Source organism: Netta rufina, assembly GCF_964035555.1.
Source record: "Netta rufina genome assembly, chromosome: 2".
Lineage (NCBI taxonomy): Eukaryota > Metazoa > Chordata > Aves > Anseriformes > Anatidae > Netta > Netta rufina.
The window spans coordinates 140946420-140955854 of NC_140124.1; the positions used below are offsets into that span (position 1 = coordinate 140946420).

Sequence of the window (9435 nt, forward strand, 5' to 3'; positions counted from 1 at the left end):
TTCAGTATCAGACATTTGAGCACTTCTAAGTGTTCTCTTCAATTCAGGAACACCAAGTAAAAAGAACACAAAACAAATAAACAAGCCAATAAGGAATTATTTAAACAGAATATTTCTTCATGTAACAAGAAACAAAAAGAATGGGACAGTTCACTGTTTCCATAGTAATACATAAATACATATATCCATTCAGATATACATAAATAACAGGGGTAATTATTTATATATACACACATATATGTATATATATCAATAGTACGGTAACTATTTTAGTAATTTATCCCAGTGCTGTATATGCCTTAATCTATTGACTTGTTAAAATACTGCAAATGTATTTTCCTCTATCTTTCTATTCAGAAATCTATATTTAAATACACCTCCAGGTGTATTGCAGCCTCCAGGGCTGGTTTATGGTACACCCTACTCCAGTGCTCTAGCAAAGGAGTGATTTAGTAGAGTCACAGGAGGTACACAGGTGTTTGTCCAGCAACACAGGTTCAGTGCACTTGTACAAATGCCCAGCTCCCCTGCCATGTGGCTAGCAACATGGGTAGTGCATCCACACTGATTTTAATAAGCCTGTTGGCTTAAGCTACATGCTTTTTCTGACATATGCACCGTGAACTCAGTCTCAGCATCCCTCAACAGTTGGGCCCACTGGCAAATAAACTCCAAGTTCAAGTGGACATGTGTATGAGCCGCTAAGCAGGGTACACAATGCTGGCACATCACCTGAACATGCCTATCACACTACAAACTTGAGCAATATATATATATTTTTTAAGATCTTTATACCAGAAAAAAAAATGAAATAAACACTGAACCCGGATCTTGAAATTTGAAAGGAAAAGAAAAAAAGGGGAAAAAAAAAGGAACCTTAAACTCCAAATTCCAATTTTTGAAAGCTCTGGTGGAGTGAATCATAATCACTCATACACAGTAACCCTATTTTTTCAATGGCCTGCAGCACTACATAGTCTAACTACTGAGATGATCTGCAGGTAAGCCTAAGAAAGGAGGAAGGGTTTGCTACTGGAAGAGCACAGCTCCTCTGGCTCATGAAGTCTTTTCTGGACTGATTATTAAATATGCAAGTGCTTCTTGCAAAGCTGTATCTGAGTTAACGAAGTACTGCCGCATTATCTGCAGAAACTCAGCCAGCTGGCTTCTGGGAACAGGCTGAAGGGGAGGCTGAGCATCGTTAAAAAGGTCGCCTCTAAGAACTCTTTTGAATAAGAAATTCAAAATCTAAGCTATTCAGAGGCAGAAACTAGAAAAAAAGAAAAGCCCAAACTAACTTTCTTTTAGAACTGAAAGCTAAGCAGGCTATCATTGAGCTTAGCACTTCCAGGCTGCCTTCAGTCCAACCAACAGGCGGTTCGCTTGGTATCAAAAGGATGTGTACACAAAAATCAAGGATAACACCCCACCCTCAGTATCCTATTTCTTGTAAGGCAAACAGTGCAACGGCAAGTACCAAAGGGAGCCTCATTCCGTCTCAGAGCAGCTGCTAGGCCAGGGACCTCTGAGTGAATTGTGTGTTTGTGATGTTTAAAAACACACTCTCCTCCGACTGACAAGGTAAGGGTGCACAGCAGCTCCAAAGCCAGAAGTTATGAGGAAAACATGCATGACATGGGGAAATACTCAGTAGCAGTTGAGCCAGATGAAGCTGCTGGGAGCATGTTTTCTCATCACTTAACATGCGCGCTCTGTGGCTGACGGCCAAGCCAGAGGAGGGCAGAGGTTGAAGGAAGAGAAACGCTCCAGTATCAGATGACAAACAGGACCCCAGATGCGCTAAGATTTTAAAGATGGATTGCACTCAGTGAGTAACGATGCAGGGACTCAGTTTGCACACAAAATGTTCAGAGAGCATCCAGCGCCATTTGGTATAAACAAGGAATACTGAAAATATATTTCATTGGGAATATCAGAGGCAAAATGGATTAATGGTCTTACCATGGTTCATTCAGTCTTACAAAGCAAAACTGACACAAAGTCAGTTGTAAAAACCTGACCAACACAAACAACCAAGTCTCTGATCTGGTCATATAAGACAAAGAGGGAGCTGATCATGCAAATTTAAAACTTATCTCAGCCAGAACTAACAAATTGTTCATAAGATATTAAGCAGAAAAAAAATGAAGTATCTTTTGCCTATTGCTGAGTGGTACTTTTTGCTGTTTCCGCTGTACTCGCAAAATCATGACAATTCCCAAAAGTTCTCAACCCTTTTATTTTCCTGTCCTTTGCCTACCTAAAACATCATTATTGGTAACTACAAGACTGCTCTCATTTAGAAAGAACTCCAAGCCTTCTTTTATAGACTGGGACCAATGTAAGCACACCAGGAAAATGGACAATGCCAGAAGCTCTAGGGAATCAAGCAGGAAATACATATTCATGCGGACTGAGGATGAAAAATCAGTTCTACTGGGGAAAAAAGAAGTCAGCTTATCATAACCATTTAGTGTCAATAATAAGGGAAGAAAGGTAGATAGCAACTTCTCAAGAGAAGAGGAAAGAGGTAAGGAGTTATACACTACCTGCTGCTTATCATGAAACTTCTGGCATTCAATGCTCACTACAGAATTTATAAAAAAGGCATTTATCCAAATGCTCCTGAGCTTCACATACACATGCTAACATTTGACACATTATTCATCTGCTCACCCTTCCTGCTCCAGAAACATTACCTGACAATTTCATTGCAGCACTTGCTTCATGTCACTTTTGAGTAAGATGAAGATGCTGGCTGGAGGCTGCAGCCTCTCCACTCACCTCTCCACACAGCTCTTCTCCATCCCCTCCCCAGGAACAGGAACCAGCAGCCATCTGCTGCTGCTGCCGGGGAATTTCAATCTAAATTAGCTGTATGATTATAAGGAAGGATCATAAGTGAAGGACAGCAAAGAGACATCAGAGAATGAGGAAATTAAGTAAGTGACTTATTATACCTGCATCACGGTAAAAAAAAAAAAAAAAAAAAAAGCCACCAAATGCATTAACAACAAAAACATGTCCTGTGATGGAAGACAGTGATCTGATCATGACTGATCCTCAGCTCAGTAAGTTTTAAAGAATCGCAGCAGTCAAACTGAGTGGCATGTAACTGGGTGCTGCAGGTAGCTTGAGAGCACAAAGCTCTTAGCATAGGAAAAAAAATAATACCAAACTAAACCAATGAAGTATCCACTGAAAAAGGAAAGATGAATTACAGAGAGATAAAAATGTGACCAGCTGTACTTAAGAGGAAGGCTAAGAGAATGGCATAGCATTCGAACACCTCCACGAACACTGCCAATCCATGAGATCTGGTACACCCAAGGTAAATACAGAGCTGCTGTGGGGACTCAAGAAATTGAGCCTACATAGCCTTGTGGGAAAGCAAGGATATTGCTTTGGCAGCACTACCTTGAGTGGATTTGAACATGATGCAAACCCAAAGGATATCAGAAAAAAAAAAAAGAACATCAAAATGTCAGCAACCAAGATGAAAGCCTCGTTAACGCACAGGAAAAAGATCAGCCACTTGGAAGAGATCATAAAAATAATATATTTCTAGAAAGCTTCTAATAATTTCACATCTTAATTTCTTAGGAGGGAACAAGCAAACTCACACAGGTAAGGTGGAGGGATCCACAAGGCGTGGGAAAAATTCTTTAGCGGTCTCCTGACCCAAGTAGCTGTTTGTTTAACAATCTGCATTGTTCAGTAAACAATAACCAAACAGACCACTCTGCTGAGCCTGAATTGCAAAATCTATCCAAGCTGAGAAGGAATTATTGGAATCAGACACAGATATTGTGTTTCACATCTAGGAAAATTCACTGTACGCAGTGTTAGAGGTACTGCTTTTTGTTATAAGAAGTAAATGTGAAGATAATGATAAATGGGAGTATTTCTGATCATCCTCAGGAAAACCTCTGGTAACTTCAACACTTTATTCATTAAGAAAGGGAAAATTCAGAAACTTGCTCTGAAATTAAGCATTAAAAAGTGTCTGTTATAATTTGGGAGTTTTAGCTAGATGGAGAATGTTATACTTTCCAAACTACCAACAATTAAAAACTAATTTTCAGTCACCAAAAGATCTCTGGACCTACCACATGCATCCAGTACCCGAGGACTTCATGATCTGACCCTCCAAGCCATTATCCACGTGCATAACCTCACACAGGGCGAAGCGTTTCACTGAGCTGAAAGATTACTCACGGCTAGTAAGCATCTGAGTCACTCCCTGCTGGATGAGGAACTTCAATTGTGCTCAACTCCACACACGACAAATGTGGAACATCAAACAGTCCCTGCCATACAGGGATTTTGAAGAGCAAATGACACTCATTTGGGACAGCAAATGACACTTTTGTGGTGTACAGCCAGGGAGCCCTAGCTTCCTCCTGATACATCACCCGGCCACTGCCCCCTGCTCAGAGGGGGCACCGTGCCCAGCTCACGGCTGGCTGCACGCTGGCCAGGAGCAGCCTGAATGATCCCAATCCTCCAAGTTAACTTCCAGATGGAAACCTCGCTGACACACCGTGTCCACGCTGGGAGCTCGGCGTCCCAAAACACGCCGAGTTACGGCATCTGACCCACGCCTGATACCTTTACCAGCAGCAGCCCCATCTCACAGGCGGAGGCTCTCCGGTTTATGGTCTTTTCAGGATTCCTCAGCCAGCCGCTGCAGGTTTTAAGGCAAATCTTCCTCTTTAGGCAACCACCCTGCGGCAGCAGACCCACTGGCAGTGGACAACAGAGCCCTCAGACCCCGGGTGGGCTACACCTGGTGCCTCTGCGGGCACTTCGCGTACTCGAGGCACAGCCACCGGGTTTCTGCAGGGAATGGGGGGGCGGCGGCTCCCCCCTACCAGCAGCGGGAGCCCCGGTACCTGAGCAGAAGCTGTTGCTGCTGACGGTCCTGGCGGAGCCTCCGGAGGAGCTGGGCGGGTTGAACTCCCGGCTCTCCTCCTCCGAGAAGGGCGACTCGGAGGCGGGGGACACCTTCTGGTGCTGGTGCTGCTGCTGGTACTGCGGCCGGAGGACGAGGCGGGGGATGCGACTGCGGGACGCCTCCTTCTCGGGCTGCGCCTTCTGCTCCTTTCTCGGCAAGGAAGAGCCCCCCCCGGCCGTCAGGGCCCTCCGCCGCCCGCGGAGGCGGGCAGCCAGCGGCCTCCGCCCCCGGGGGTGGGGGGAGCCCGGCGGGAGCAGCCCGGCGGGGGCAGCCCGGCTCCCCCCCGGCAAGGACCGCGGCGCCCCCTGCCCCTCAGCCCCGTTACCCCCCCCCTCCACCCGCCCTCCACCTTCTCCTTCAGCCCCTTCCCCTCCCCGTGCCCCAGCCCCGTCCCGCCCGGCTCTCACCTTGCCGCTCTCCCGCAGGGGCCCCATGGCGCCTTCAGTCACCGCGCAGCCGGGGACGGGCACCTGGCATGGGCGAGAGGGACGCGCTCAGCCGCCGCCGCCGCCGCCTCCGCTCCTCCCGCGGCCGCTGCTGCGCTGCGGGTGGCGGAGCCCGGCCCGGCCCCGCCGCTCCCCGCCCCGACACGTGGTGCCGCCGCCGCCACCGCCGCACAGGGGGGCTGAGGACGGCGGGTCCGGGCTCGGGGAAGACCCCCGAGGCCGCCGCCGAGCCCCCCGAGCACCCGCGGCAGGTGTGGGGCTGGGGCCGGGGACTGCCCCTCGGGGCGGCTGCGCTGGGTGGCCGCGGGCCGTGGGGAGGCGCTGAGGCGGCGGGGCAGGTGGCTGCTGTGTGAGGGTGTTGCCTCCGTGCCTGGCAGCAGGGCAGCGGTTGAGCTTGCTGCCCCTCGGTGTGCAGGTGTGAACTCCATGCATCTGCTCCCCAAAAAGTGCTGGGAATGGATGCAAGGGGTGTGTGTCATCTGCATAGCCCGAAAGGAATCACACAATCATTACGGTTGGAAAAGACCTCCAAGATCATCTGGTCCAACCATCACCCTACCACCAGTCACCCACTAAACCATGTCCCTGAGCACCAGGTCCAACCTCTATTTGAGCACCCCCAGGGACGGTGACTCCACCACCTCCCTGGGCAACCCATCCCAGTGCCTGACTGCTCTTTCTGAGAAGAAATGTCTCCTCATTTCCTACCTGAACCTCCCCTAGCACAACTTGAGGCCATTCCCTCTAGTCCTATCGCTAGTTATCTGCGAGAAGAGGCCGACCCCCAGCTCCCCACACCTTCCTTTCAGGTAGTTGTAGAGAGCAATAAGGTCTCCCCTGAGCCTCCCCTTCACCAGACTAAACAACCCCAGTACCCTCAGCCACTCCTCATAGGAGTTGTGTTCCAGGCCCTTCACCAGCTTCGTGGCCCTTCTCTGGGCACGCTTCAGGACCTCAATGTCCTTCTTGTAGGGAGGGGCCCAAAACTGAACACAGTACTCGAGGTGCGGCCTCACCAGAGCCGAGTACAGGGGGACGATCAGCTCCCTGGTCCTGCTGCCTACACTAGCCCTGAAACAATCCAGGATGCTGTTGGCCTTCTTGGCCACCTGGGCACACTGCTGGCTCATGTTCAAACACAGTCAGCTCATGTTTAGGACCTCATGGCCACAAAAAAGGAGGGTGAAGTTTTCAATGTGGAGTTCGCCCGAGGTTCCATATACACATCTCCCTAAAGCATTTAGCGAACCTGCCAAAAATACTTTCATCAGGAGTGTTTTGGGGCAAAGACTTCCTTTGCATGTGTGCTTTGTATGAAGGGCCCCAATTCCTGTAGGGAACTTCTGGTTGCTATTAGAGCGTACATATTAAATGCTGTCTCAAAAATAATGAAGAGCAAATGTGTCCTTTTTGTGCAGTGCAGAGCATGTGCCATCAATAATAGGAAAGGTGATGCATATTCATCTAGCCCTCAAAAGGAAAGAGGACACTGGTGAGCACTGTCACACTGATTGTTACACACACAACGAGTTATAATTACTAATTTATTAACCCGGTGCTAGGATTAGATCCATTACTTATGTAGAGCTCCAAGCTATGCTCTGCCAAAAAAATGATACCACCTTCCCTTGGCACTGTCAAGACATCTGTAATTCAAAGGAGTGAGATAGTTATATTTGCAAAAATGCTTAAAATTCCCGTGTTAAAAAGGCTGTGTGCTTACAAAATACCTTCTAAACACTGGAATACACCTCCCTGAGGCTCAAAAGAGAGGATGTATTCTGGACCTTCCCCTAATACTCCAAGACCGTTTCCATGGAAAATTGGAAATCACGTATTTTAATCCCCCAAATTTGCCGTTTCATGCAGTAGAAAACAGGGCACCTGAGCATGCAGCCTTCTGCGAGCCACACGTGACACGTGTGCGGTGGAAATTTCCCCTGTCCGTTTAGAAAGCTGTTGTATCGGTGGGAAGAGCAGAAGATGCTGTGCAGCAGCACTGCCATTGCCATAGTAACTCTGCTAGAGAGTTGATGATGATTCGATTGTCGGATCCTGCTCTACTTTCTTCCATTTGGAGCTCAAATTTTTGCCTTGCTGAGAAAGACACAAAAAGTGAAGTCTTCGAGCTGTCTCAGGAGTCATAATGGGATGTGATTCCCTTTGATCTCCTGTCCTTTTTGCACAGAGATTTCTACCTTTATCATAAACCATAAAACAATCATTAACTTTCAAGCAAACTTTTTTTTTTCTTTCCCATAATGGTCCATGTATATCTAATGAATATGGAGGAGTTACGACACTTTTCAGCTTATTAAAATATCATTGCTGTGCACTAGGAAACCAGCAGTACTGGGAGGAACACACACCTGACATATAGTACCGCTCTTAGTCTTCTCTTGATGTCTTTTACAAACTTCCGGTACTACAGCATTACCTATTAGACCAATTTCTGTAATTTATATGTAACTCTGAACCAAACTGTATTTTCTGTGGAAAGGAAAAACATTACAAAAAACATGAGGGCATCACAAACCCCACTGAACGGTATCTTCACAGGCTTTTTCTTGCTCTACCTCCTCCTGACAAGTACCAGCCCTACAGGAAGCTGCAGCAGGCTGCAAATTCAGCAGAAGTGCCTGGGCAGGAGGAGTTGCCAGGGAAAACTGGGCACTGGGCCAGGCCTTTTGGTTAGACCTTATGCTTTCCTGCCAGGGAGCAAGGTACGTGAAGCAGCTTTTGTTCCAGGCTTTGCTACTAGTATCTCCACTCAGATGAGGTGCTCTGCAGGAAGAAGACCAAGGGTGGTTTGCTGTCCCTCTTCAGCTGCTTTGCTCTCTGAGCCATCGCAGTGGAAGGGGGAATGTGCTCCTAATTCAGCATGATTTTATTAGCCAGCAATTCCGTGTGTCCCTTAGCACACAGACAAGGAACTGGGTGTGTTGCTACTTCCACATCTCGACTATGAAGAAAAAAGCTTCACCTGATGTTTTTACAATGCTTTGTGTGAATTTTTTTTTTTTTTTTTTTGTGAGATTATTCTATCTGATGGTACGTTGACTCTAGACATCCTCAAATTATGTTTTCCAGTTTGACTTCTTGTAATGTATTTTTTTCGCTCTTGAGGTTTCAGAATAGCAGCAGCAGAGAAGTAAGTCCAGTGAAGGGCTCCTTTTCTCAGAATCAGGCACTTCAGAAGAGCAAGACAAAAATACTGTAGCCGGGAGAGGATCGTGTAGAGCTCAGCAGTGCATACAAGGTCCCTTTACACCCTTCAGCACAGGAGGTTTATTCATGCTGCCAGCAGAGATCAGGTCTCAACTGAGTCCATCCCTGTGGCACAGCTGTGTACACTGCTGCTCTGATGCCATGCATTTTCCTTCTTTTCTATACAGGAGTTCAGCTTCAGCAAGGAGGTTTCCACTCCTAATTTATTTTACCTTTGGCCAGTTCCTTGTGCAGTGGAAGAAAGCAGGTCTCCTAAGAAAACAGAGGCTATAGTCTCCCCAAGTGGCAAAAGGAGTGGAACCTGTACTTTCTGTTTTATTTATTTATTTATTTATTTTGGTGTAATAATTAGCAAGCTAAACAACGGTTCCTGCCTTACGTGTTTGCTCACTAAGCACTCATCCCCATGCATCACTGCTGTGTTTTATGCTCTGATTATTTGGCTGCATTGCGTCTACTTGCAAAATTTGACCTTGTGAGGAAGTGGCATGCTTCTGCCCTCAGTTTATCACTTCGAGGAAGCTGGTCCATACCGTGCTGTGTTGTTGCTCTGACCAGGGCAGTTTCAAGTTTTTATACAACTGACAGCACTTGTGGACATTCATGATGAAAAAACAAACACTTTGAGATATTAGGTTCTCTGGGGTTAGGTGGCTTTCTTGCAAAATTATTTTGCATCACTGATTTGGAAAGTTTTCATGTCTAAATTTGTTTAAGTTCAGTTTCATGTGGTTGAATTTCTCCTTCAGGTTTAGGGCTTTCAGAGGTTAACAAAATGCAGACATTTCTTATACTGCTTTAGGT

General features: G+C 46.9%; 1 protein-coding gene across 2 annotated transcripts in view; it reads right to left on the minus strand.

Annotated features, from left to right (window-relative positions):
• The window catches only part of SYBU (syntabulin), a 39785-nt gene extending 34317 nt beyond the window's left edge, over window positions 1-5468 (minus strand). The window contains exons 1-2 of one of the 2 annotated variants that reach the window (XM_084281343.1): window positions 5365-5468; window positions 4896-5103 (exon numbers count right to left, since the gene is read on the minus strand). In XM_084281343.1, coding sequence (XP_084137469.1) covers window positions 4896-5103; window positions 5365-5391 — 235 coding nt within the window. In that variant the 5' untranslated portion in view covers window positions 5392-5468. Of the gene's footprint in view, window positions 1-4817; window positions 5104-5364 lie in introns of those variants that run through there. The other variant, XM_084281344.1, reaches the window with a different exon arrangement.
• Between the last annotated feature and the right edge of the window lie 3967 nt (window positions 5469-9435).